Here is a 24,723-nt window from a genome sequence, read left to right on the forward strand (position 1 = left end):
AAGATTTGGACGTGTTTCTGAAAATGGGGAAATGGTGTTCAGTAATTGCTGGTTACAATGGCTCAGTAGCTTTGGTGCAAAACGTGTAGAATTGTATGATGGGTTACATTTGAGATGAAAAACTACTGTTGACCTTGTGTGCACCATTCCTTTAATGGCCGAGAGCTGTAGTGACCATATCCAAGCTGATAAAAGTGTATACTGTTAAAAGTCACTGCACTGTAAACCATGACTCTAATTAAAACCATCAGTCTGATCCAAAGTATGAATGTGACGATGCCAAATGGTCAAAACTTGGGGCTGATTGTGGTGGAAATGGAAAAGGGTCAAAAATACAGGGGCTATGTGAGGTCCTTGTTGACTGGATAATGCCCCTTGCCTTCGCTATTGTGTGTAATGTATTGTGTGTAATGTATTGTGTGTAATGTATTGTGTGAGTTAGTGCGGGTAATGTGTGAGCAGGGCTGGATGGGCACAAGGGAGAAAGACTGCACACAAGACGGGTCAGACAGGTGAGACACATTTTGCTTCGCAGTTCAGTCACAGTTTGCTTATTTGGGGGGGGGGGGTTTCCCTCAAGTTTCCTTTTTGGGAAAGAACATGCCAGGCTAGTGTGAGGAGGGGGGGGGTGTGAGGGAGGAAAAGAATTGAGGGAAGAGGAGTGGAGTTGTAACACAGGCTAAAGGAGGAATGGCATGAGCAAGGGATGAAAAGGAAGAAAAGCAAGAACCGGGGCAAGAAAACCAAGGGGGTGGTGGAGAAAGAACCGCAATTCAACAGAAGACAAACGACGCAACAAAAACCATGAGAAAGAGGACAAACCAAAGGAGGAGGAAAAGAAAACAAATCAAACAAAAACAATTCAGAAGCTTCACATATATACAGGAACTATTTAATCCAATTTGTTCAACTTAACCAGGACAAAATAGTTAAAATAGTTTCCTCTTTCCTTATTAGCTTACTTGGTGTAAAAATTGAGAAAATCAATGAAATGCATGTGTAGCTGCCAATCATGTGGGCTACTCAAGAAAAACCAAACACCCAGAGCATACGGGAGAGCGTGGATGTGGGCGGGGCTGCCTGGCCGAGCGCGCCTGCCATCGTGACCCCTCACTGATATGTGCCTGGCGCGACCGTGAGGGCGGGTCCTACCTGAGGGGTCTCCCACCGCCGTGTGGCCGATGTTGTTCAGCAGGTGGTGTATGTTGGGGCAATAAGGGCTGTGGAGGCACTTCTCATGTGGCGTACAGTCTTTAAAAGGGATACTCACTACAGGGTCCTCATCTCCTTCTTCGGTGAATGAAGTGAATCGGATTGGTGAACTTTTCTGGAATGATCAAAGTCACTCTGAAAAACACGGGCGGCTGTGCAAGCAGACGGCCCTGCTCTGACCTGCTGAACGATCTTGTGCTGGTCAGGCATGTGTGTGATCATGTGGGTCATGTTGTCCTCAGAGGTTCTGACCAGTGTCGGCCCAAACACGATGGCCAGGTTACGGGGCCCCATCTGAGGAACAGATATGGAGTAAATCCTCACCCTGTCCCACGCTCAACTCCAGCACATGAAACCTCTCTAAGATTCAACTGTGCAACACATTGCCATGTTACACTCAAATATACTTGATTTTAATCACTCCTACCTTATTCTTCTCACAGTTCTCCGAGACAGTTTTTAGGTGACTGGAGAGGAACTTGGAGAGGTTTTGTAGTGATGGTCGGGCAGCTCGCGAATCTGCAGAGGACGAGAATGTGGCAGGAGCTTTCTGCTCACAGAGGCTGACACAGAGCCTGATCCTTGGTTAAACTGCTCACCAGACGCTTCAGGAAATGAAACGTAACACTCGTGACGGAGTGTTTTTTCAATAGCCCTGAAATAAATGCTCCGGTTTAAAATGAATTCTCCCGTCAAAATAAAAAAATATTTTAAACAATTTATTCTGATTACTTCATGGCTATAGGCCCATGGGGACATTGGATGCTGACTATGATTTTACCAATTGTTATAATCATTTTGCTGATGTTGTGTTTGCTGCCGTGTTTTTTGTCTTGCTGTATGTGCCAGCATTATCAGCTGGCCTTGCTCGACGACTTAAAGGAGCCTGAGATAGCAGACTCCTTGAGACGTATGTTTAAGGAAGACGACTGGGACGACCTGTCGTCTGGCTGGGTTGTGCCCGATGGCCCTGAGCAGCTTAACTGATTCCAGGGTCTGAATTGAGTTGATGTTTTATGATTATATTAATGTTTTATTCTCTCTTTTTAATGATTACACAGAATCAAAGGGGGGAAATGTGACAGAAATTCTGTCATTCTTGATTAGGTCATGTCATTTAGATTATAAGAGATCATTATGAACTTTATGATTTAGTACAGGTCATTTGATTAGACAATAGGCCTAATGAAGTAATGTATTTCAGTGCAATCATGTACTTATGTTTAGTTCATTTTATGCATGTGTTCTATACCAGGGGTTCTCAACTGGTCTCAGCCCAGGACCCACTTTTTCTCATTGTCATTAAGTCGCGACCCAGTTTTATACAGTACAAATGTTATAACAAATTAAAAGGGTAAACAATTGGTGGTTACCATGGCAACAAGATGGTTCTCATGCTGGGCTACATACTAAAAATTACTCAAGGAGCCAGTAGGTCCTAAAAGAAAAAAATCAGGCACCAATAACTTTTTCTAGGTGCCATAATATAAACTAATAAGCACTCACATCAGGTCAGCTGTTATTTAGGATCTCTGTCGTCCAACATGACTGATGTTTTCTCTTCCTTGTAACTGTGGTTAAGTTGGTTTCATGTTTGCGTATTCGGAATTAGACATGTTTTAAATGTACTACTATTACCATCTACAAATGACCTTAACATGGACAAAAGTGGTAGTCGTAAAGGCCCCGGAGCACTGCGCACTCTTTTTTTCTGCAAAGATTTAAATAATTTTTAAACGATTCTTCATAAGATAAAAACAAGTTGTATAAATATTAAGTTCACATTTTGTCAAATGTTTAAATAGCTTTTAAAATGTCCATCATAAGAGCATAAAACACGTTTTAGTTAAGTGCATCCTAATCAACAACCTTGTTTTGTGGAATTATGATGGCCCATTTAAAAGCTATTGAAATATTTGACAAAAACTGACCACCACACATTGGTGCAAGGTATAAATACCCATCTTTTAGTTGTAGGTTGTTATTAAAGATTAACTTTATGTAATCCAACTTCTTTGGTGGTCTTAGATGGACCGTTTAAAAGCTATTGAAATTATTGCAAAAAACAGTGCGCAGTGCTCTGGGGCCTTTACGACCTCCACTTGCTTCCGTGTTAAGGTCATTTGTAGACGGTGCCTTAGTCGTTGCAGCGGTGACAGGAGTATATTTAAAATAACATGTTTTAAAATACATATATTCCTGATGTAAACAAAGTTGTAGATGTTTGTCTTGGGTGCCAGAAATAAGAATTTGCATATTTTGGTACTTTTAACTTAAAGGTATTGAAGAAAGAATTCCGAATATGCGAACGTGAAACGAACTTTACCAAGTTTCATAGTATGTATATATATATATATATATATATATATATATATATATATATATATATATATGTATGACTTTTGATCCCATTAAAATGAACTTAAAACTATGTAGTTATAAAGGAGTGTGTCCTCTTATGGTCCGACAGAAATGTAGACTGTGTGAAAAAATCCAATATTTTTGGCTTCGCTATTTTCAACAAGCTGACGCTTAAAGTTTCAGCTCGGCTCCGCTGCTTTGCGAGTCACGCTGGTGATTCCCGCTTTTGTTAATGGGCAGAGCGAACATGAGAGTGGGAACTACAGCATATCGGTTAACTTTTAAAATACAACCTCAAAAGAAAATTGTGGATATTTTTCCAATGACAAAAAATCTTCACCCATAAAATATAATGCTCTTGTATCACCTGTCGCCACTGGCGAGTGAAATAATTTTATTACTCATTTATGGTCGCGATTGCGACCATTTTAGTCGCAGTCTGGAGCTGTGGCATGTGCCTCTGTCTTTTTTCAAGATAAAAGACGAGTACAAAATCTGAAGAGTAGACTTTTTTTTTTTTTTTTTAACAAGCTGTCCACGACCCACCAAGAACGTGTTCGCGACCCACTTTTGGGTCGCGTCCCACCAGTTGAGAATCACTGTTCTATACTATACATGCTGTACTAAAGATAACCTGCTTGCTAGAACTGCTGAATTATGTTTAGGATTGTATATAAGCAGGGGGACTGCACCCTTGCTTTCAGTTGTCCTGCTTGGATGACCTTGGACCTCACAGAATGATTGTCCTTACTAATTGAACTCCATGCTATTATTTTGAACACATCCCTTTCAATTAATTTTTCAAATACACAGACTCAATATCATTTATATCATGAATGCTGAGTCTGTTGAATTTCTAAGAACCAAGAACAGTAATTAATCTGGTTGGTCATATTGGACTGCTATTATTTTGAACACTACTGTAGGAAACTTTAGCTGGTGGTTTTTTCTATTAATGAGAAATAGAACCATTTTGAAGGACTTGTTTCATTTATTCAAGAATAATGTGTCTTATAATGTGGTCGTCGTGTCAGTTGACTTTACACGTCCTTCATGATGACATCTGTGTCAAAGGGGCGAGGGGGCTGGCGAGGGCAGGGGCGAGGGGGCTGGCGAGAGCGGGGATGAGGGCAGGGGCGAGGGGGGTAGCGAGGGTGGGGGCGGGGGTGAGGGGGGTAGCGAGGGTGGGGGCGAGGAGGGTGCGCCCAACCACTTCTGTCCCCCCTTATCTGGAGCCGCAGGTCCTTCCAGTTCTTGGATGCCTGAGAGTTCTAGACAACACATAAAACAACGTTGACAGGTTCAGGCCAGGTTACGAGGATACTATTCAACCAGCTAATTGTGAGCAACTCCTAAAAAAAAGTCAAACATTTAATTATTTTTTTAAGGCAGGTTCTGTCGAGAGCCCTCCGGGAGCTACAGACCTGCCCCTCCGTGCACTTCCTCTTCCCCTTGGGGTCATCCCCCTTGGGATGCGTGTGATTAGGACCACAGGCACGCCGACTCTCTCTGGTCCCCAGCTCTGTGAGTAATGGTTGCAAAGAGTTACCAACGTCAGCGACTATAAAAGACGAGTTCCTTAACAATCTGTGTGTTCAAGAAATGGAATGGCCTCCTCATTACCTCCCCTTAGGGATCTGATCTTATGCCGAGCGTCCAGACGTCGCTCCTGCTGCACATGTGCTCTGTCTTTGTCTGCTAGGGTGCGGCGCAATTCCTGAATCTGCGTGTCCTTGGTCTGGAGCACTACAGGCAAAAGATCAAATGCCAGGTGAGGTTTTCTCCCCTTATTTCACATACTAGAGCACACCGCATGAGAGCACTGGTTCAAGAGGTCTAAAGCAGAAGGCATCTCTGCAACCTTCAGCTCCTTCTCATGGTGTCAGCACTAGTACTGCTGTACCATGGGGTGTTTGTGTTAAAGTACTCACGCTGACACGTCTCCTGGTATTTCTGGAGAATGTCTTGCGACTTGACCTGCTCCTGTCGACGACATGGAAAAAGCAATGAGAAAACACGCAGGAAGCCCGTGTGAAAGATCACTAGCTCAGTGAGACTGACTGAACGGCACTCACAGTCTTCAGCTGCGCAGCGGTCTGCTCTTGAGCGCTGAGGGCTCTGTTCCTTTCCCCCTCCGCCTCATCTGTCTTCATTCTCTGCACCCAGACGCCTTCAGTCAGGGTCTGTACCTTAAGGGGGACAACAGGGTGATCCGACGCGTTAGGTTTAACGCCACCCACTCTGCCTGCCACGTTGAATTTTTTTAACCCTGTGGTTTGATTACTAACCTCTTTCTGCAGCAGGTTAGCGTGGGTCCTTGCCTGAACCATCTCTGTGTGGAGATATGAGATGCGTTCGGACTCTCCCTGGGACAGTGTGAGGAGCTTCTGCTGGAGATCCCCCACCTCCAGCTTCAAGGAGCTGATGGTGCTGGACCTCTGGCAGCGCTCCTCTTCACAGTCCCTGAGAAGAGCTTCGGCATTCTTAAGCTCCTCAGAAAGCTTAAGCACGGTGTTGGTCTGGGTGCTTAAATCCATCTCCAAAGCTTGGAGCTTGGAGCTCATGTTAGAGGTGGTCTTCTGGAGCTCGACAAGCATACTGGACAATGCCTGATTTTGAGCATTGAGATGGGTAGCTGCTGCTCTCTATAGAAATAGTCAGCATAGGTTTAGCACTTTTGTAACGCTTACAATGCCACCATTTTTAGTACTCTGATATCATACTGTGTATTGCCACACATTACTATGTCTTTGTCATGTTCATCAGAGAGTTAAAATTACTTACATATTGAGAAGCTGTATCAATACACTGCTCTAAAGCAGTATGCAACTTTGATATCTCTTCATCTTTTTCCTGGCACACTTTCAAGAGCTCCTCATAATTCTATGAGAAAAATCATTAATAAACACATAGAAATGCTATTATAATGACCAGTGATATCAGTAACGCGTTACTTAGTAACGCGTTACTCTAATCTTACTACTTTTTTCGGTAACGAGTAATATAACGCGCTACTATTTCCAGTCCAGTAATCAGATTAAAGTTACTTATCCAAATAACTGTGCGTTACTATTTTTATTTTCCCTAGTAAAATATATATATTTTTGCTTTCTTCTTGGCTCAGTTCTACTTTTGCGTCTGACCGTAGCGCTCGACTCCGCACGCTGCGCGCGACCCTGTGAGAGCGCGAGCGCGTTTTACAAGTCATTTTTTGCAGTGTCCTCCCGTAACGATGTGTGGTAGTATAAAGAAACACCCCTCAAAAACAGGGGAAGGAACATTTACATGAAGAATTTTAATGTTGCTTTGTGTTCCACGTTTGAAAAGTGCTGGAATTTTGACTAACGTCGCCTACTTTAAAATGCTTGAAATTGTAATGGTATTTCGTTTCACAAGCTGTCTGACTGAACAGGGGTGGGTTTCCCGAAACGTACATTTCATACGAGGTTACGAAGTACTCGGCGCTACGAACGTTTCGGGAAACCCACCCCAGTTCGCTTGTTTTACGTTTACAAATAATTTTACAAATAATACCACGCAGCTACACAAACGTAATGTCAGGAGATACTGTAGCGACTACTACTCCTCACGGCGAGTCTCGCCCTTTAAGTGACACTGTGGGGGGGGGGTACTGCGCGTGCCAGGGTTGCGTTATCAATAAAGTTTCCCTCCCTCGGGATTTTTGGATTAAGCAGTTTCTGCCTCGGTTACCGAACCTGCTTCAATACATTGTTACTGTTAAAAATGCACTTAATACTCACCAATAAAGTGAGTATTGGAAAAATTTATTTTGCTGCTGAATGTAACTACTAAAGTAACTTGTAATCTAACGTAGTTACTTTTAAAATCAAGTAATATGTAACGTAACTAAGTTACTTTTAAAAGGAGTAATCAGTAATCAGTAATCGGATTACTTTCTCAAGGTAACTTAGCCATCACTGATAATGACACAGACACTCCATCATGGACTAAACGACAGAGACAGAAACGACCTTGCTATCATATAAATAAAAAAGGTCTAGTAGCATTTTGCACTTATCAGTTCGTCTGATCTTTTAAAACAACATTTAGCCTATCATATTTTTCTGTTATCAAACAAAGGCAAAAAGCAACGGGGAGTGTACCAAGAAACGTTAACGGCTGACTGCCCGAGAGAATCAAACAACTCAGCAAAGGACCCTGCGTGAACAAGCGTTTATACTTTCTGTGTTCTCCGAAACGATATGTGGTAGTATAAAGAAACACTCCTCAAAAACAGGGCAATGAACATTTACCTGACGAATTTTAATGTTGCTTTTTGTTTCAGGTTTGAAAGTGCTGGAATTTAGGCTAAAGTACTTGAAAATGCTGGAAATTGTAACTTACTTCGTTTCACAACAAATAGCTGTCTGACTGAACAGTTCTCGTATTACGTTAACAAATACGAGCCTCTTGTAATTCCAGGACGAAACATGAGAGAACGTGAAGACGTTAAGATTGGGCGTTTTGAAAATAAACCACCATTAAATAATGTGATTAAAAGCGAATTCTTTCGAGTATATGTATAAATATTTAACTTATTTAAGTTTATCGTGCTGGGAAATATTGAACTGGACCTTGAAAGTGCCGTACAAGTGCTTTAATTCCACCTTGCAAAGGTGTATGAACCCTGCAAACACGACTTTGTTCATTGCGCTGCAGCGCGGAGGTGCACGACCTCGCGAATCGACAGCGCGCGAGACCCTCGCGCACGGGCGGAGCCAGGTAGGGAGCAAGGCAACTGCGTGTCATCTTTGCTGGTTACGCCTACTAGATGTAGACCGTGGGGGCCCTCTGGTGGTCATAGGCGGGGCAGTGCTAGGGCCTGCCCTGACCGAATGACCCTTATCAAGCATAAAAAGTTAGCAACTTACCATGATTCCAGGAGATTTCAGCAATCGTTTTCCTCGCGGATAAAAAAAGTTCAATCCAATCGTGAGCACTTGTAGCTAAACGATCCTCTGTGTGTTTCAGATTACGGTTTCCGTTGAGCTCAACAGCTTATATAAGGTCCAACTTTTGTTGTTGTGTTTCTATAGAAACGAGAAAGCTGTTGCTGTGGTTACAGAGAACGCGGAGGCAGTGTACGACGGCAAATTATGACGTCAAATCCAATTAAAAAATCGTGAGCGCGCAAAATCACTTCGCGCCAGCAAAACTACTATCGCGCGCGAGGAGAGAGTTGCTTGCGCGAGGAAAATTTGTCACACTCTTTCTGCTTGCGATTAAGCTCAATGTGGTGCATTTAGGCAGCAGGAAGCTCCAAATACTATGAACTATGGTAAAACAAATAATGAGCTAGTTAGCTAATGTAGTTAACTAGTTATTTATAAGTCCAACGTTTGCACTGTATACATGGTTAGCTAACTAGCAAAGTTGGCTAATTGTACACGAAATAAAACTGCCTTAGCAATGCACTTGGCATGTAGCTAGCAAGCCTCCTTAGCTAGCTAGCTAACCAACCAAGTATACCAATGATAATGTGGGACTTATTTTAACATGCACAAAGAAACATTTGTGGATGTGTGATTTGGCAAACAGTATAACATTTTTTCTCACAAATGGGTAGTGGGCAGTGAAGCAAAACAATACATGCTCAAAGCAGATATCTTCCCATAATTTGGTAGAAATATGAAATGTTCTCAGGGTGAATTTTGCAGAAAGATCAATTCGCTTCCATGTCCTTTATAAACCATTGTAAAAAAACTTGATGGATAAACTGTAAATTATATTAAAAGATAAACTTCTTTCAAAAGTAAACTTCTTTCACTTCATGCATGATATATATTTTGCTGGCAAGGTCTAGATATCTTTCCAGTCGAGGTTGTTAGAGATGGTGTTCCAATAGATAAACATGGATTAAATACAACAGCTTTCTGAAACTGAGCATATATGATGATTACTATTGTGTGATGTAGAGAAACATATTTTCCCTATTTCAAGATTGGTTGGGACGATGGGTAATAATGTTGGATCATGTCCTGCTGTACATTTAAATAGCATAATCACTCCAGCAGGTATAGCATTTATAACTAATTCAGCAAAAGGAATTGCAACATTGAATTTAATTAATAAATCTTAGTTACTAAATATTTACTAAAATCTTGATATGTCAGTAGAGAGCCATTTGAGTTAAATAACTGTTGTACTAAGAGTATATTGTGAAACCATAGATGGTAAAATAAAAATTTGTTTCTATATAACATTTTGTTTGTGTTCCAATGTCTTTGTTGTTCCAATCTTTAGGTAAATAATTATCAAAAATCTTTTGGATTTTTACATTTTCAGGTTGGTCCATTTTTTCATTATGTCATTCAGGCCATACCGTATATGACCTATATTGTTAGAACTCAAACTCCTAATTTCAAATGCTGTCATGGATTGAGGTTCCTGTGATGTGCTCCAAGTCTGGTTCAAATTGACCTATCGGGGACGCTACTGTACACAAAAACCTCTAAAATAATTAAAACTAATGCTGCAATCCTGTCATGCAGAATCTGTGTGTTCAAGAAAGTATTGAGTCTTGAATGATTAAGACCAATGAGACAAATAACTTTGTAATTACATATTATAACAAAAACTATACTGCCTGACTTAACATTTTATTTCACTAAAATGTCTTCATCACTGTAATATCTGTATGGTAGTACTTTGTCTTCATCTACTGACCAAATACTGGAACATACTGAAAAGCATTGCTTACATGAAACCCCTTGCAAATACACACATACACACAAAGCTAATCTCAGCATATGCTTTAGTTCTATGATCTGAATCATTTTAGGCCAATACATTTTGCCACATTTTGATCTTTTGGGGCTTTAGTGCCTCATCTGATATAAAAAAACACTTCATACATTCATATCAAAGGTCAAACATTTGCTCAAAACTGGTCAAATGGTTTATTATTTAAAATAAAAATCTTTTTTTTTATAAAGTTATTCAAATGTCCACATATGTAGACACCATGCAAGAACAGAGTGAATATTATCTATAAAAATTGCCAAAATATATAACAAATTGTGAAAATCTATCCTCTTTTCAATGAAACAAGTAAGTTTTGTTCTGTTTAAAGAATCTTGAAACAAAGAACATTTGAACAGTTAATTGCAATTTAATGCCATTCAGGGTACAATTTAGCTTGGATTGGATAAATAAAGATAGGCAGTGATGTCAAAACATTCTGTAACGCTGGGGTGCAGTGGGAAGAACGAGACACGGATCCTTGCATACGCAGCCAACGTCACTGCTTTATTTAAGTTGTGTTGCGCAATACGCGCACAGAAAACACAGAAACTCACACACACACGCAACGTGCAAACTAAAGACAATGACAAGCACACGACACTGCGCGAACGCACATTAAATAGACAAACTACATGAGCCCCGAGTGATTACGAGACGGGCCACAGGTGGGACGAATGAACACACGCAGACACAACCACACCCACGAGGATCCACAGACGCAGACGGCAAGACGCAGGCGACGTAGACACACGCCCACAGGGAAGGGTCCGGAGCTGTTCCGTGACACATTCAGGTTATTCCACACTTATTTCCTTGTATGAAATCCCTCAAAACAGTCTCATCTATTAGTGATTCTCGAAACAGACTGGAGAATAATTCAAGGGGTACCTCACCTCAAAATTCCCCATGAACATAGATGGGACCCCTTGGTAATCAATATCTTTGCATCTCCAGATTCTATTCCTGCCTCTGACATTCTGTTTTCTTTGAAAATGTCACGTAGGGCTACGCCCCCCTCATTTAGCTGTCACTCTGGTTCCCTGTTCCTCGTGTCTGTGTTGTTTCTTGCTCGTTTATCCCGCCCTGCTTGTCTGTTGCCCTGGTTTCCCCCGTCTGCCACGTCTGCGTCGTCAGTGTTTTCAGCTGTGTCTAGTTTAGTTCCGTGTATTTATAGTCCCTGTGTCTCCCTAGCCCTTTGTCGGTTATTGTGGTTTGGTGAATCTATGTTCTGTCTTCGCTGCCTTGTGGAAATTGCTGTCCCTGTTGTTTGCGTTTTGTTCTGTGTTTCCCTGCTTTGCTTTGTCGTTGTCTGTTTTGTCATGCCCATGTATCTGTCTCATCTGGATGACTCACCCGTTATGACCCCTGCCTGTTACAACCACGAATATGGAATTCCCTGTAATAAATCTCACTCTCCTCATCGTTTGTGTCCACCTCCTCGCTCCGCAGCATACTCTGCATTACAGATTTACACCTCCCTCATTTCCTTTGTTCCCTTCCTCATTTTGTTTTTTTTTTTTGCTTTTTTTCCATTTCGTCTCACATCTGGCTCATATTCTCCTTCGCTGATGTCACTGTCATTGTAAGTTGACTCTGACACACTGCCTACTCGAATATACTCAATAACTTTATAGTGTGATGATAATGATCTACACCGCCCTGGTTGAAAAACAACACATAAACATGTACTATAATGTACTGTCATTGAAATTTGAACCTTAATGGTGAACAAGAACAGTCAAAAGCAGTTGGGTATGGTATCAGAGTAGAGTATAAAGTTTATTAAAGACAAAAGACAGAAAAATAGAAAGATGGATCGATCCAGAGATCTCCAGTACACACACTCAAGAGCGTATGCAAGAGAGAGCTGCCTCTCTCTCACAGACCATAGTTCTTATACTATTTTGCTACATGATTACATCATACTTCCGTGACATGAGTTAAGCATGTTAGGTCTCATTGTTTCTCCGGTCCGCCAGATGCACCCTTCTGACACAGCTCATCCTTATCTACAGACATAGGCGGAGCCAAAGCAGGGGCCGGGATGGCACTGGACCCCACTGAATTCTGATTGGCCACCCCAAGTGCCCCCCCAGATGACTGACATGTCACCGCATCGCACATTTTGTTGAGAGCCTGTTGCGTTTTGTAATCGGTAATAATACTCAATGCTCAATTTCATTTAGCACATGCAAGCAGCAGGCACGACGGAGAAATTTTTTCAAACGAACGTGTTGTGCCAAATTCCGACTCCCCTCGTTTGCACACGCATAAAGACGCTACAGATGATATTCGGGAGTTACAGTGATTTTAACTTAGTTCATTGAGCACTCTAGTTTTGTCCTAATGACTCTAATTAAAACCATCAGTCTGATCCAAAGTATGAATGTGACGATGCCAAATGGTCAAAACTTGGGGCTGATTGTGGTGGAAATGGAAAAGGGTCAAAAATACAGGGGCTATGTGAGGTCCTTGTTGGCTGGATAATGCCCCTTGCCTTCGCTATTGTGTGTAATGTATTGTGTGTAATGTATTGTGTGTAATGTATTGTGTGAGTTAGTGCGGGTAATGTGTGAGCAGGGCTGGATGGGCACAAGGGAGAAAGACTGCACACAAGACGGGTCAGACAGGTGAGACACATTTTGCTTCGCAGTTCAGTCACAGTTTGCTTATTTGGGGGGGGGGGGGGTTTCCCTCAAGTTTCCTTTTTGGGAAAGAACATGCCAGGCTAGTGTGAGGAGGGGGGGGGGGGGTGTGAGGGAGGAAAAGAATTGAGGGAAGAGGAGTGGAGTTGTAACACAGGCTAAAGGAGGAATGGCATGAGCAAGGGATGAAAAGGAAGAAAAGCAAGAACCGGGGCAAGAAAACCAAGGGGGTGGTGGAGAAAGAACCGCAATTCAACAGAAGACAAACGACGCAACAAAAACCATGAGAAAGAGGACAAACCAAAGGAGGAGGAAAAGAAAATCAAATCAAACAAAAACAATTCAGAAGCTTCACATATATACAGGAACTATTTAATCCAATTTGTTCAACTTAACCAGGACAAAATAGTTAAAATAGTTTCCTCTTTCCTTATTAGCTTACTTGGTGTAAAAATTGAGAAAATCAATGAAATGCATGTGTAGCTGCCAATCATGTGGGCTACTCAAGAAAAACCAAACACCCAGAGCATACGGGAGCGCATGGATGTGGGCGGGGCTGCCTGGCCGAGCGCGCCTGCCGTCCTGACCCCTCACTGATGTGTGCCTGGCGCGACCGTGAGGGCGGGTCCTACCTGAGGGGTCTCCCACCGCTGTGTGGCCGATGTTGTATGTTGGGGCCGGGGGTGGTGTATGTTGGGGCAATAAGGGCTGTGGAGGCACTTCTCATGTGGCGTACAGTCTTTAAAAGGGATACTCACTACAGGGTCCTCATGTCCTTCTTCGGTGAATGAAGTGAATCGGATTGGTGAACTTTTCTGGAATGATCAAAGTCACTCTGAAAAACACGGGCGGCTGTGCAAGCAGACGGCCCTGCTCTGACCTGCTGAACGATCTTGTGCTGGTCAGGCATGTGTGTGATCATGTGGGTCATGTTGTCCTCAGAGGTTCTGACCAGTGTCGGCCCAAACACGATGGCCAGGTTACGGGGCCCCATCTGAGGAACAGATATGGAGTAAATCCTCACCCTGTCCCACGCTCAACTCCAGCACATGAAACCTCTCTAAGATTCAACTGTGCAACACATTGCCATGTTACACTCAAATATACTTGATTTTAATCACTCCTACCTTATTCTTCTCACAGTTCTCCGAGACAGTTTTTAGGTGACTGGAGAGGAACTTGGAGAGGTTTTGTAGTGATGGTCGGGCAGCTCGCGAATCTGCAGAGGACGAGAATGTGGCAGGAGCTTTCTGCTCACAGAGGCTGACACAGAGCCTGATCCTTGGTTAAACTGCTCACCAGACGCTTCAGGAAATGAAACGTAACACTCGTGACGGAGTGTTTTTTCAATAGCCCTGAAATAAATGCTCCGGTTTAAAATGAATTCTCCCGTCAAAATAAAAAAATATTTTAAACAATTTATTCTGATTACTTCATGGCTATAGGCCCATGGGGACATTGGATGCTGACTATGATTTTACCAATTGTTATAATCATTTTGCTGATGTTGTGTTTGCTGCCGTGTTTTTTGTCTTGCTGTATGTGCCAGCATTATCAGCTGGCCTTGCTCGACGACTTAAAGGAGCCTGAGATAGCAGACTCCTTGAGACGTATGTTTAAGGAAGACGACTGGGACGACCTGTCGTCTGGCTGGGTTGTGCCCGATGGCCCTGAGCAGCTTAACTGATTCCAGGGTCTGAATTGAGTTGATGTTTTATGATTATATTAATGTTTTATTCTCTCTTTTTAATGATTACACAGAATCAAAGGGGGGAAATGTGACAGAAATTCTGTCATTCTTGATTAGGTCATGTCATTTAGATTATAAGAGATCATTATGAACTTTATGATTTAGTACAGGTCATTTGATTAGACAATAGGCCTAATGAAGTAATGTATTTCAGTGCAATCATGTACTTATGTTTAGTTCATTTTATGCATGTGTTCTATACCAGGGGTTCTCAACTGGTCTCAGCCCAGGACCCACTTTTTCTCATTGTCATTAAGTCGCGACCCAGTTTTATACAGTACAAATGTTATAACAAATTAAAAGGGTAAACAATTGGTGGTTACCATGGCAACAAGATGGTTCTCATGCTGGGCTACATACTAAAAATTACTCAAGGAGCCAGTAGGTCCTAAAAGAAAAAAATCAGGCACCAATAACTTTTTCTAGGTGCCATAATATAAACTAATAAGCACTCACATCAGGTCAGCTGTTATTTAGGATCTCTGTCGTCCAACATGACTGATGTTTTCTCTTCCTTGTAACTGTGGTTAAGTTGGTTTCATGTTTGCGTATTCGGAATTAGACATGTTTTAAATGTACTACTATTACCATCTACAAATGACCTTAACATGGACAAAAGTGGTAGTTGTAAAGGCCCCGGAGCACTGCGCACTCTTTTTTTCTGCAAAGATTTAAATAATTTTTAAACGATTCTTCATAAGATAAAAACAAGTTGTATAAATATTAAGTTCACATTTTGTCAAATGTTTAAATAGCTTTTAAAATGTCCATCATAAGAGCATAAAACACGTTTTAGTTAAGTGCATCCTAATCAACAACCTTGTTTTGTGGAATTATGATGGCCCATTTAAAAGCTATTGAAATATTTGACAAAAACTGACCACCACACATTGGTGCAAGGTATAAATACCCATCTTTTAGTTGTAGGTTGTTATTAAAGATTAACTTTATGTAATCCAACTTCTTTGGTGGTCTTAGATGGACCGTTTAAAAGCTATTGAAATTATTGCAAAAAACAGTGCGCAGTGCTCTGGGGCCTTTACGACCTCCACTTGCTTCCGTGTTAAGGTCATTTGTAGACGGTGCCTTAGACGTTGCAGCGGTGACAGGAGTATATTTAAAATAACATGTTTTAAAATACATATATTCCTGATGTAAACAAAGTTGTAGATGTTTGTCTTGGGTGCCAGAAATAAGAATTTGCATATTTTGGTACTTTTAACTTAAAGGTATTGAAGAAAGAATTCCGAATATGCGAACGTGAAACGAACTTTACCAAGTTTCATAGTATGTATATATATATATATATATATATATATATATATATATATATATATATATATATATATATATATATATATATATATGTATGACTTTTGATCCCATTAAAATGAACTTAAAACTATGTAGTTATAAAGGAGTGTGTCCTCTTATGGTCCGACAGAAATGTAGACTGTGTGAAAAAATCCAATATTTTTGGCTTCGCTATTTTCAACAAGCTGACGCTTAAAGTTTCAGCTCGGCTCCGCTGCTTTGCGAGTCACGCTGGTGATTCCCGCTTTTGTTAATGGGCAGAGCGAACATGAGAGTGGGAACTACAGCATATCGGTTAACTTTTAAAATACAACCTCAAAAGAAAATTGTGGATATTTTTCCAATGACAAAAAATCTTCACCCATAAAATATAATGCTCTTGTATCACCTGTCGCCACTGGCGAGTGAAATAATTTTATTACTCATTTATGGTCGCGATTGCGACCATTTTAGTCGCAGTCTGGAGCTGTGGCATGTGCCTCTGTCTTTTTTCAAGATAAAAGACGAGTACAAAATCTGAAGAGTACTTTTTTTTTTTTTTTTAACAAGCTGTCCACGACCCACCAAGAACGTGTTCGCGACCCACTTTTGGGTCGCGTCCCACCAGTTGAGAATCACTGTTCTATACTATACATGCTGTACTAAAGATAACCTGCTTGCTAGAACTGCTGAATTATGTTTAGGATTGTATATAAGCAGGGGGACTGCACCCTTGCTTTCAGTTGTCCTGCTTGGATGACCTTGGACCTCACAGAATGATTGTCCTTACTAATTGAACTCCATGCTATTATTTTGAACACATCCCTTTCAATTAATTTTTCAAATACACAGACTCAATATCATTTATATCATGAATGCTGAGTCTGTTGAATTTCTAAGAACCAAGAACAGTAATTAATCTGGTTGGTCATATTGGACTGCTATTATTTTGAACACTACTGTAGGAAACTTTAGCTGGTGGTTTTTTCTATTAATGAGAAATAGAACCATTTTGAAGGACTTGTTTCATTTATTCAAGAATAATGTGTCTTATAATGTGGTCGTCGTGTCAGTTGACTTTACACGTCCTTCATGATGACATCTGTGTCAAAGGGGCGAGGGGGCTGGCGAGGGCAGGGGCGAGGGGGCTGGCGAGAGCGGGGATGAGGGCAGGGGCGAGGGGGGGTAGCGAGGGTGGGGGCGGGGGTGAGGGGGGTAGCGAGGGTGGGGGCGAGGAGGGTGCGCCCAACCGCTTCTGTCCCCCCTTATCTGGAGCCGCAGGTCCTTCCAGTTCTTGGATGCCTGAGAGTTCTAGACAACACATAAAACAACGTTGACAGGTTCAGGCCAGGTTACGAGGATACTATTCAACCAGCTAATTGTGAGCAACTCCTAAAAAAAAGTCAAACATTTAATTATTTTTTTAAGGCAGGTTCTGTCGAGAGCCCTCCGGGAGCTACAGACCTGCCCCTCCGTGCACTTCCTCTTCCCCTTGGGGTCATCCCCCTTGGGATGCGTGTGATTAGGACCACAGGCACGCCGACTCTCTCTGGTCCCCAGCTCTGTGAGTAATGGTTGCATAGAGTTACCAACGTCAGCGACTATAAAAGACGAGTTCCTTAACAATCTGTGTGTTCAAGAAATGGAATGGCCTCCTCATTACCTCCCCTTAGGGATCTGATCTTATGCCGAGCGTCCAGACGTCGCTCCTGCTGCACATGTGCTCTGTCTTTGTCTGCTAGGGTGCGGCGCAATTCCTGAATCTGCGTGTCCTTGGTCTGGAGCACTACAGGCAAAAGATCAAATGCCAGGTGAGGTTTTCTCCCCTTATTTCACATACTAGAGCACACCGCATGAGAGCACTGGTTCAAGAGGTCTAAAGCAGAAGGCATCTCTGCAACCTTCAGCTCCTTCTCATGGTGTCAGCACTAGTACTGCTGTACCATGGGGTGTTTGTGTTAAAGTACTCACGCTGACACGTCTCCTGGTATTTCTGGAGAATGTCTTGCGACTTGACCTGCTCCTGTCGACGACATGGAAAAAGCAATGAGAAAACACGCAGGAAGCCCGTGTGAAAGATCACTAGCTCAGTGAGACTGACTGAACGGCACTCACAGTCTTCAGCTGCGCAGCGGTCTGCTCTTGAGCGCTGAGGGCTCTGTTCCTTTCCCCCTCCGCCTCATCTGTCTTCATTCTCTGCACCCAGACGCCTTCAGTCAGGGTCTGTACCTTAAGGGGGACAACAGGGTGATCCGACGCGTTAGGTTTAACGCCACCCACTCTGCCTGCCACGTTGAATTTTTTTAACCCTGTGGTTTGATTACTAACCTCTTTCTGCAGCAGGTTAGCGTGGGTCCTTGCCTGAACCATCTCTGTGTGGAGATATGAGATGCGTTCGGACTCTCCCTGGGACAGTGTGAGGAGCTTCTGCTGGAGATCCCCCACCTCCAGCTTCAAGGAGCTGATGGTGTTGGACCTCTGGCAGCGCTCCTCTTCACAGTCCCTGAGAAGAGCTTCGGCATTCTTAAGCTCCTCAGAAAGCTTAAGCACGGTGTTGGTCTGGGTGCTTAAATCCATCTCCAAAGCTTGGAGCTTGGAGCTCATGTTAGAGGTGGTCTTCTGGAGCTCGACAAGCATACTGGACAATGCCTGATTTTGAGCATTGAGATGGGTAGCTGCTGCTCTCTATAGAAATAGTCAGCATAGGTTTAGCACTTTTGTAACGCTTACAATGCCACCATTTTTAGTACTCTGATATCATACTGTGTATTGCCACACATTACTATGTCTTTGTCATGTTCATCAGAGAGTTAAAATTACTTACATATTGAGAAGCTGTATCAATACACTGCTCTAAAGCAGTATGCAACTTTGATATCTCTTCATCTTTTTCCTGGCACACTTTCAAGAGCTCCTCATAATTCTATGAGAAAAATCATTAATAAACACATAGAAATGCTATTATAATGACCAGTGATATCAGTAACGCGTTACTTAGTAACGCGTTACTCTAATCTTACCACTTTTTTCGGTAACGAGTAATATAACGCGCTACTATTTCCAGTCCAGTAATCAGATTAAAGTTACTTATCCAAATAACTGTGCGTTACTATTTTTATTTTCCCTAGTAAAATATATATATTTTTGCTTTCTTCTTGGCTCAGTTCTACTTTTGCGTCTGACTGTAGCGCTCGACTCCGCACGCTGCGCGCGACCCTGTGAGAGCGCGAGCGCGTTTTACAAGTCATTTTTTGCAGTGTCCTCCCGTAACGATGTGTGGTAGTATAAAGAAACACCCCTCAAAAACAGGGGAAGGAACATTTACATGAAGAATTTTAATGTTGCTTTGTGTTCCACGTTTGAAAAGTGCTGGAATTTTGACTAACGTCGCCTACTTTAAAATGCTTGAAATTGTAATGGTATTTCGTTTCACAAGCTGTCTGACTGAACAGGGGTGGGTTTCCCGAAACGTACATTTCATACGAGGTTACGAAGTACTCGGCGCTACGAACGTTTCGGGAAACCCACCCCAGTTCGCTTGTTTTACGTTTACAAATAATTTTACAAATAATACCACGCAGCTACACAAACGTAATGTCAGGAGATACTGTAGCGACTACTACTCCTCACGGCGAGTCTCGCCCTTTAAGTGACACTGTGGGGGGGGGGGGGGGGGTACTGCGCGTGCCAGGGTTGCGTTATCAATAAAGTTTCCCTCCCTCGGGATTTTTGGATTAAGCAGTTTCTGCCTCGGTTACCGAACCTGCTTCAATACATTGTTACTGTTAAAAATGCACTTCCAATAAAGTGAGTATTGGAAAAATTTATTTTGCTGCTGAATGTAACTACTAAAGTAACTTGTAATCTAACGTAGTTACTTTTAAAATCAAGTAATATGTAACGTAACTAAGTTACTTTTAAAAGGAGTAATCAGTAATCAGTAATCGGATTACTTTCTCAAGGTAACTTAGCCATCACTGATAATGACACAGACACTCCATCATGGACTAAACGACAGAGACAGAAACGACCTTGCTATCATATAAATAAAAAAGGTCTAGTAGCATTTTGCATTTATCAGTTCGTCTGATCTTTTAAAACAACATTTAGCCTATCATATTTTTCTGTTATCAAACAAAGGCAAAAAGCAACGGGGAGTGTACCAAGAAACGTTAACGGCTGACTGCCCGAGAGAATCAAACAACTCAGCAAAGGACCCTGCGTGAACAAGCGTTTATACTTTCTGTGTTCTCCGAAACGATATGTGGTAGTATAAAGAAACACTCCTCAAAAACAGGGGAATGAACATTTACCTGACGAATTTTAATGTTGCTTTTTGTTTCAGGTTTGAAAGTGCTGGAATTTAGGCTAAAGTACTTGAAAATGCTGGAAATTGTAACTTACTTCGTTTCACAACAAATAGCTGTCTGACTGAACAGTTCTCGTATTACCTTAACAAATACGAGCCTCTTGTAATTCCAGGACGAAACATGAGAGAACGTGAAGACGTTAAGATTGGGCGTTTTGAAAATAAACCACCATTAAATAATGTGATTAAAAGCGAATTCTTTCGAGTATATGTATAAATATTTAACTTATTTAAGTTTATCGTGCTGGGAAATATTGAACTGGACCTTGAAAGTGCCGTACAAGTGCTTTAATTCCACCTTGCAAAGGTGTATGAACCCTGCAAACACGACTTTGTTCATTGCGCTGCAGCGCGGAGGTGCACGACCTCGCGAATCGACAGCGCGCGAGACCCTCGCGCACGGGCGGAGCCAGGTAGGGAGCAAGGCAACTGCGTGTCATCTTTGCTGGTTACGCCTACTAGATGTAGACCGTGGGGGCCCTCTGGTGGTCATAGGCGGGGCAGTGCTAGGGCCTGCCCTGACCGAATGACCCTTATCAAGCATAAAAAGTTAGCAACTTACCATGATTCCAGGAGATTTCAGCAATCGTTTTCCTCGCGGATAAAAAAAGTTCAATCCAATCGTGAGCACTTGTAGCTAAACGATCCTCTGTGTGTTTCAGATTACGGTTTCCGTTGAGCTCAACAGCTTATATAAGGTCCAACTTTTGTTGTTGTGTTTCTATAGAAACGAGAAAGCTGTTGCTGTGGTTACAGAGAACGCGGAGGCAGTGTACGACGGCAAATTATGACGTCAAATCCAATTAAAAAATCGTGAGCGCGCAAAATCACTTCGCGCCAGCAAAACTACTATCGCGCGCGAGGAGAGAGTTGCTTGCGCGAGGAAAATTTGTCACACTCTTTCTGCTTGCGATTAAGCTCAATGTGGTGCATTTAGGCAGCTGGAAGCTCCAAATACTATGAACTATGGTAAAACAAATAATGAGCTAGTTAGCTAATGTAGTTAACTAGTTATTTATAAGTCCAACGTTTGCACTGTATACATGGTTAGCTAACTAGCAAAGTTGGCTAATTGTACACGAAATAAAACTGCCTTAGCAATGCACTTGGCATGTAGCTAGCAAGCCTCCTTAGCTAGCTAGCTAACCAACCAAGTATACCAATGATAATGTGGGACTTATTTTAACATGCACAAAGAAACATTTGTGGATGTGTGATTTGGCAAACAGTATAACATTTTTTCTCACAAATGGGTAGTGGGCAGTGAAGCAAAACAATACATGCTCAAAGCAGATATCTTCCCATAATTTGGTAGAAATATGAAATGTTCTCAGGGTGAATTTTGCAGAAAGATCAATTCGCTTCCATGTCCTTTATAAACCATTGTAAAAAAACTTGATGGATAAACTGTAAATTATATTAAAAGATAAACTTCTTTCAAAAGTAAACTTCTTTCACTTCATGCATGATATATATTTTGCTGGCAAGGTCTAGATATCTTTCCAGTCGAGGTTGTTAGAGATGGTGTTCCAATAGATAAACATGGATTAAATACAACAGCTTTCTGAAACTGAGCATATATGATGATTACTATTGTGTGATGTAGAGAAACATATTTTCCCTATTTCAAGATTGGTTGGGACGATGGGTAATAATGTTGGATCATGTCCTGCTGTACTTTTAAATAGCATAATCACTCCAGCAGGTATAGCATTTATAACTAATTCAGCAAAAGGAATTGCAACATTGAATTTAATTAATAAATCTTAGTTACTAAATATTTACTAAAATCTTGATATGTCAGTAGAGAGCCATTTGAGTTAAATAACTGTTGTACTAAGAGTATATTGTGAAACCATAGATGGTAAAATAAAAATTTGTTTCTATATAACATTTTGTTTGTGTTCCAATGTCTTTGTTGTTCCAATCTTTAGGTAAATAATTATCAAAAATCTTTTGGATTTTTACATTTTCAGGTTGGTCCATTTTTTCATTATGTCATTCAGGCCATACCGTATATGACCTATATTGTTAGAACTCAAACTCCTAATTTCAAATGCTGTCATGGATTGAGGTTCCTGTGATGTGCTCCAAGTCTGGTTCAAATTGACCTATCGGGGACGCTACTGTACACAAAAACCTCTAAAATAATTAAAACTAATGCTGCAATCCTGTCATGCAGAATCTGTGTGTTCAAGAAAGTATTGAGTCTTGAATGATTAAGACCAATGAGACAAATAACTTTGTAATTACATATTATAACAAAAACTATACTGCCTGACTTAACATTTTATTTCACTAAAATGTCTTCATCACTGTAATAGTACTTTGTCTTCATCTACTGACCAAATACTGGAACATACTGAAAAGCATTGCTTACATGAAACCCCTTGCAAATACACACATACACACAAAGCTAATCTCAGCATATGCTTTAGTTCTATGATCTGAATCATTTTAGGCCAATACATTTTGCCACATTTTGATCTTTTGGGGCTTTAGTGCCTCATCTGATATAAAAAAAACCTCGTTCTCTCTGCTACCGGAGCCCTCGGACGGAGGGTAGTCCTCCCCACCATAGTCCACGGTGGAGGCGTCGTCCAATGACGGATGGTGATCCCCTCCACCGTAGTCCTGCTCCGTCTCCTCGTCTGGGGAGTCCCCCTCCTCCAGCTCGCTCTCGGGGTCCCTCACCAACCTGCAGAGCTCAACGGCGTCGACCCGCAGGGGTGAGGGCTCCCTGGAGGACGAGAGGTGATATACCCCCCATATCCGTAACGCCTCCTGGCGGAGACCCTCCGCCGCCTCTGGGTTACGGTGCTCCTGAGCCTGACGCAGCAGGGACGCACACACCGGATCCCCTTCCAGCTGCGTCAGCGTCGGCTTGGTCCTGTCTTGTGGGGGCTGGTGCTCCTCCGCTCCACGGGCGCCCTCTGGTGGCGTATCCGTCTCATACCACTCAAGGACGCCAACCCGTATGGGCGAGCTCCCCCGTGAAGACGAGTGCGAAGAGTGGTGATGCCGCTTGCAGGGTTTTTTCTTACCCTTCTTCGGCTTGGATTTATAGCCGGGCATTGTCCTGGTGTCTCAACGCGGCTTGTCGTTCTGTAACGCTGGGGTGCAGTGGGAAGGACAAGACACGGATCCTTGCATACGCAGCCAACGTCACTGCTTTATTTAAGTTGTGTTGCGCAATACGCGCACAGAAAACACAGAAACTCACACACACACGCAACGTGCAAACTAAAGACAATGACAAGCACACGACACTGCGCGAACGCACATTAAATAGACAAACTACATGAGCCCCGAGTGATTACGAGACGGGCCACAGGTGGGACGAATGAACACACGCAGACACAACCACACCCACGAGGATCCACAGACGCAGACGGTAAGACGCAGGCGACGTAGACACACGCCCACAGGGAAGGGTCCGGAGCTGTTCCGTGACACATTCAGGTTATTCCACACTTATTTCCTTGTATGAAATCCCTCAAAACAGTCTCATCTATTAGTGATTCTCGAAACAGACTGGAGAATAATTCAAGGGGTACCTCACCTCAAAATTCCCCATGAACATAGATGGGACCCCTTGGTAATCAATATCTTTGCATCTCCAGATTCTATTCCTGCCTCTGACATTCTGTTTTCTTTGAAAATGTCACGTAGGGCTACGCCCCCCTCATTTAGCTGTCACTCTGGTTCCCTGTTCCTCGTGTCTGTGTTGTTTCTTGCTCGTTTATCCCGCCCTGCTTGTCTGTTGCCCTGGTTTCCCCCGTCTGCCACATCTGCGTCGTCAGTGTTTTCAGCTGTGTCTAGTTTAGTTCCGTGTATTTATAGTCCCTGTGTCTCCCTAGCCCTTTGTCGGTTATTGTGGTTTGGTGAATCTATGTTCTGTCTTCGCTGCCTTGTGGAAATTGCTGTCCCTGTTGTTTGCGTTTTGTTCTGTGTTTCCCTGCTTTGCTTTGTCGTTGTCTGTTTTGTCATGCCCATGTATCTGTCTCATCTGGATGACTCACCCGTTATGACCCCTGCCTGTTACAACCACGAATATGGAATTCCCTGTAATAAATCTCACTCTCCTCATCGTTTGTGTCCACCTCCTCGCTCCGCAGCATACTCTGCATTACAGATTTACACCTCCCTCATTTCCTTTGTTCCCTTCCTCATTTTGTTTTTTTTTTTTGCTTTTTTTCCATTTCGTCTCACATCTGGCTCATATTCTCCTTCGCTGATGTCACTGTCATTGTAAGTTGACTCTGACACACTGCCTACTCGAATATACTCAATAACTTTATAGTGTGATGATAATGATCTACACCGCC

At 42.3% G+C, this 24,723-nt stretch overlaps 3 protein-coding genes across 4 annotated transcripts in view; 1 reads left to right on the top strand and 2 right to left on the bottom strand.

The window, feature by feature from the left end:
- The window catches only part of grm4 (glutamate receptor, metabotropic 4), a 132,640-nt gene that overhangs the window by 6,916 nt on the left and 101,001 nt on the right, over positions 1-24,723 (top strand). Inside the window, exons 2-5 of one of the 2 annotated variants that reach the window (XM_077014245.1) lie at positions 4,962-5,097; positions 5,276-5,344; positions 17,455-17,590; positions 17,769-17,837. The exons of the other annotated variant lie outside the window; for it this stretch is intronic. The gene's annotated coding sequence lies outside the window, so the exon portion shown is untranslated. The remainder of the gene's footprint in view (positions 1-4,961; positions 5,098-5,275; positions 5,345-17,454; positions 17,591-17,768; positions 17,838-24,723) is intronic. 2 annotated transcript variants of the gene reach the window in all.
- Positions 4,614-8,887, bottom strand: LOC143521162 (uncharacterized). The gene is made up of 8 exons (XM_077013740.1): positions 8,466-8,887; positions 6,358-6,456; positions 5,862-6,218; positions 5,649-5,762; positions 5,505-5,556; positions 5,197-5,319; positions 4,998-5,095; positions 4,614-4,844 (listed from the first exon to the last, which is right to left on the bottom strand). Exons 1-8 carry the CDS (start codon positions 8,466-8,468, stop codon positions 4,614-4,616), a joined length of 1,077 nt encoding a protein of 358 aa, XP_076869855.1. The 5' UTR covers positions 8,469-8,887.
- On the bottom strand, positions 17,134-21,307 carry LOC143521163 (uncharacterized). The gene is made up of 8 exons (XM_077013741.1): positions 20,958-21,307; positions 18,851-18,949; positions 18,355-18,711; positions 18,142-18,255; positions 17,998-18,049; positions 17,690-17,812; positions 17,491-17,588; positions 17,134-17,337 (listed from the first exon to the last, which is right to left on the bottom strand). The coding sequence occupies exons 1-8, from the start codon at positions 20,958-20,960 to the stop codon at positions 17,134-17,136; spliced, it is 1,050 nt and encodes a 349-aa protein (XP_076869856.1). The 5' UTR covers positions 20,961-21,307.

This window comes from Brachyhypopomus gauderio, chromosome 8 (assembly GCF_052324685.1).
Source record: "Brachyhypopomus gauderio isolate BG-103 chromosome 8, BGAUD_0.2, whole genome shotgun sequence".
NCBI classification, from domain to species: domain Eukaryota; kingdom Metazoa; phylum Chordata; class Actinopteri; order Gymnotiformes; family Hypopomidae; genus Brachyhypopomus; species Brachyhypopomus gauderio.